We start from the raw sequence: 4451 nt of genomic DNA, 5'->3' as shown, positions 1-4451 counted from the left end.
TGGGCTAACTGGTCTGACCACAGCCTGCTGACCTTCACTAACTGGGAGACGGGCCAGCCTGACAACAAAGGCAGCACCAACATGACTTCCTGTGCTGCCGTGGATACGAGCACCGGAACGTGGTGGGATGTTGACTGTAGTGAAGAGTACGAGTTCATCTGTCAGACTCTGATTCCATCCAGTAGGAGGATGGAGCTGCACTTCCAGTCCGAGGCCGACCTGAATGACCCAGACGCCCAGCAGCAGATTTTACAGCAGGTACAGGAAGCCTGAAAACTGGTGTTTCCTCTCTATTTTGAGAACTTAATCTATAATTATAGCAAATCTAAAGGAAAAGTGCAGAATTTGAGTGCAGAGTTACTACTAATCAATAAATTAGAGTATGCATTCCGAATTGGCTCACATTTGTGAACGTTTTTTTGTTCAAAAGGTAAAATCTCTGTTACCTCTGCATTTCCATCAGCTGTTAGCAGAAATTCACAATGATTAACAGAAACAAAAGGCTTGAAACTATCATACCATATGCAATTATTTCATGTGTTGCACTTTTCAATTATTTTCTTATTTGTTCACTATTTTAAGACTGTAGATAATATCTTGAATATTGCAGAAACTCATCAATTAAAGTAAACTGGTTTTAGCACAATAATTTATAGGAAATCAGCTCTATAACCAAATAAAAATGACTTAAAACTCACATGACAGATTGTACAACATCATGATTTATCATACACTAGAAAAGGGTGAAATGGATACTTAATATTTATAAAGACTGGAAATTAGAATATCTCCTTTGCTTTGTTTGACAATGGAGATATGGAGATTGTATTATATAACAATTTTAGCTATCCTGTTTGTATTATTTACAGAAAATTCAGTCAGTCAGACATATGACAATATGCTTTGATCCAGTGGACAGCACTTTAACAATCTACCATAAAAACTAATCAGTTTTTTCTTTCATTTAGCTCCACGCTAAACTGGAGGCTGATGGACTAACAGACTTCAAGCTCCGCTGGATCGAGAAAGATGGGCAGATTTTTCACAAGGATACAAAGGAGAAAACATAAGAAAAATTCAGCTTTTTAAAATTTGGTCTTATTATTTCAGCAGCATTTGTAACAGTTAGTCAAAGATATATTTGTTTTTTATTAAGTTATTTAAATTTCAGATGGGAGAAGCAGAAGACTTTTTCCCCTATAAATGTCTATCTCTGCATTATGTGAATATGCAACGCTCCTTTTGCTCTGCTTTGTTTTATGGGGTTGGAAAATTGATGGACTGTGGTTCAAAAGTCTTGAAAAATTGTGAATAATTACTTGTACTACAGTCTTTCTTAAGTTGGGTTATAATCATACATATAGTTTGCTTTATTCTTTAACTGAAGTTTTATTGTTATGCTAAATGATCTGACTTGCTTTAAAATTCCATTACCTTTATTTTATTTTATTTTATTTTATTAATTTCTAAAGCTCGTCTGTAGTTTAAAATGAAATAAATATGGCATACTTGTGTGGTCTGAATTACGGTTTGTCTTTGATCACTAAATGTTTGAGTAACTTAATAAATCAGATTAAACCAACAATAAACTGTGTAAATTTATTAACATCACAATTTGTCATTTGAGGTGCAAAACATTAACATTGAAATTTTTACAATATTAGTTTTTGTTTTAAGCAAATACCCTTTGTGTGAGGTTAATAGGGACTTTTATTTAGTTAAAAAAGATTAAAAAGATAGAAATTTAATTTGCAGGATTGGAGTAAAATATGCATGATGACAGATATTTTTCTTGGCCTAATGGGCATGATAAAAAAAGTCAATTTGACCTTAAAACACAAGGAATTGCATGTTCATGAATTTCAATTAGGGTACCTTGTGAGTTTTTTACCAAAATCAACTCAGATTATAAAATAAGGGTAAATTTACTGTGAATTAAATTAGGAAAAGATATATTTTAATGGAAGCCAACTAAGTGCGTTACAGGTGTATAATATAAAGAAATATCATGTATAATAATGTAGAATGTATAAGGTTGCCTTACAACCATGACCAGCCTCTTAAGTTTTGTCTGCTGGCTTCTGGTATTTAAAGAATCACTGGGAAAAAAAATTATATTTCTGTTATTAGAGCACAGACTTACATGTGGCTTCGCTCATGTAATCAATTCTTCTCACAAAGAGAATGAAAATAAATTAATCTATGTTCTTATTTGCCACTTTGAATGGATTCCCAGTCGTTTTTATGCCATTAAAATATATTGGGTTAAAGCATGTGTTAAAAGTCAAGGTCTACGGGACATATTATGTCCGATTTATAATTTCTGTGTTCTTCGACATCCTATTTTGAAAAAAATCTTTTTAAAGTACATAAACCACAAGAACAACAGTGTGTGACGTTTGCCCGTTCATTCGACTGATCCATTCTCCTTGAGGTAAGGACACAAACATTTAAAAATCTTTAATTGAAAGTTGGCCATATCATCATCCATTATTACACTGTAAGTGTTGACCGTCCAAGTGAAGGAAGGTGTTCTACAGTTCTTGCTGTGCTACAACGATTTGTACTGTAAAATCTGCTGGGCTAACTGCTAATCCAACCACTGGTCAAATCTGGACCAATTATAGGACATGGGAGACTTCCTGTAATTGATGGTACCATGAGTTCTTTGCTCAATCATAAAATCTAACCATGAGCTTGTTACTTTAAGCTCCAGAACATTTAGGCTGTTGAGCAGAACCACCTTTGAATGGGTCAAACACCGAAATCCAACTCAGAAGGTTTAAAGCTAGAGTGTAATTTTTATTAAAAAAAAAAAGTTACATTTATTGAAGCTGTCACTGCATCTAGACAGGTAATCTGGGGGGAAAAAAATACAACTTCTCCCCATCAGCAAAGCCTGAAGTGAACGCTAAGGCTAGTCAGCATGGCCACATGTGATGACAGACAAGCCCTTTTGTTGTTTCTCTGCCTTTAACACATTTATCAGCGCGTTCACGAGGTTGACTGACTGCCACCGCTAAGACCCTCCTCTTGGCTCTGATTGGTTGTTTCTGACAAAGACGAGTCGAAAAGATAAAATAAATATACCCCAACAGAATTGCAAAACACTGATTAATAGATATTGCTACCATGATTATTAGCTTCAAAGGACAATTACTTTTTGGTGTATAAAGCTTTTGTCCTTAAATAAATAAAATGTATTGAAAACTGCTTGTTGTACTGCATGTCTTTGACATTACAATGTATTTTGATGACTAAAAATACATTCAAAACAGAGCAGAAACTAACTTTTGGATTTAGCTAAATTTGGTGTGAACGGCTTAGAAACACACAGATACGGTACATTGCTAAGAGCCAAACTTCTTTCTTTTTATGCTTAAGTAATGCCTTGCTGAATGCTTGACTTGAAAATGGAAAACAGTAAAACACAAAACACCTGCGCTATTAACAACCACTAAATGTCTTCAGGACGGTATTTTCCCTAATGTCAAGGCAAGGTTAGCTGCCTCATTTCACACAGTTAATTTGTATTTGTTTACATCCTGTTCTAATGAAAGCAGCAAATTACTCAGATTGGGTTTAAATACTGAAAATAAGGAGGAGAAATAAAGGTAAGCAGATTCTTTTCATCAAAGCAAAGATCCAGGCAGGATACCCGAGCCGTCTTCAAGTCCAAGTAAGTATATCGTATGTTCCTTATTTGGTCATGCTTTTATTTATTAACAAATTACAAATAAACCATTCATTAAGTCTTAGACTTGAAGGAGATATCTCTCAAATGTAAATTGTCCAAAATATTCCCAATTGATCAATCCTAAATGTCCATTAAGTTTTAATTTTTGCCTTTTCTCTTCATATGAATTAGGAGGTGTAATTTACATGTTTTGTGCTTTGTTTTTTTAACCCATTATTTAAAAACTGTAATATTTAAAATGTTTAAATTTACAGTATGAGGAAGACACTACTGCTTGTTCTCACCTTATCAGGTGAGTTTTCTTTCAGGTGGAAAATGAAACAATGATTCCATTTTCTTAAAAAACAAAAAAAGCTTCATGGTTATTTTATTATCATCCTTACCCAGCGGGGGTTTATGTTCTGTCTACCAACTTGTTTCGTGAGTACCACTATGTGAGCAGCCCCAAGACGTGGGCTGAAGCTCAGCGGTACTGCAGAGAGGCATACGCCGACCTGGCCACTGTGGACAGCCCAGAGGAAAACGGCAGACTGCTCCTTGAACTGCAGGGATCCGGACAGTTTGCCTGGATCGGGCTTTATGACAACACAACGGGCTGGAAGTGGACAACGGGAGACGATGACTTTGTCGACAATAACAGTTTCCCACCTTGGGAACCGAATCAGCCTGACAACTATGGTGGCAAGCAGAGCTGCATAGTGATGAACTGGATGGGACGCTGGCGGGATGAAATCTGCAACACAGAGCGCCCTTT

The 4451-nt window shown here is 35.6% G+C and overlaps 1 protein-coding gene across 1 annotated transcript in view; it reads left to right on the top strand.

The window, feature by feature from the left end:
• Nucleotides 1–3637: 3637 nt before the first annotated feature.
• The window catches only part of LOC103146052 (uncharacterized), a 2234-nt gene continuing 1420 nt past the window's right edge, over nucleotides 3638–4451 (top strand). The window contains exons 1-3 of the mRNA XM_016677214.1: nucleotides 3638–3679; nucleotides 3952–3989; nucleotides 4085–4450. Coding sequence (XP_016532700.1) covers nucleotides 3953–3989; nucleotides 4085–4450 — 403 coding nt within the window. The 5' untranslated portion in view covers nucleotides 3638–3679; nucleotide 3952. The remainder of the gene's footprint in view (nucleotides 3680–3951; nucleotides 3990–4084; nucleotide 4451) is intronic.

This window comes from Poecilia formosa, unplaced genomic scaffold (genome assembly GCF_000485575.1).
Source record: "Poecilia formosa unplaced genomic scaffold, Poecilia_formosa-5.1.2 Scaffold150, whole genome shotgun sequence".
Lineage (NCBI taxonomy): Eukaryota > Metazoa > Chordata > Actinopteri > Cyprinodontiformes > Poeciliidae > Poecilia > Poecilia formosa.
The sequence above is the reverse complement of the archived record's forward strand: the minus strand, read 5'-3'. Positions and strand labels throughout refer to the sequence as shown.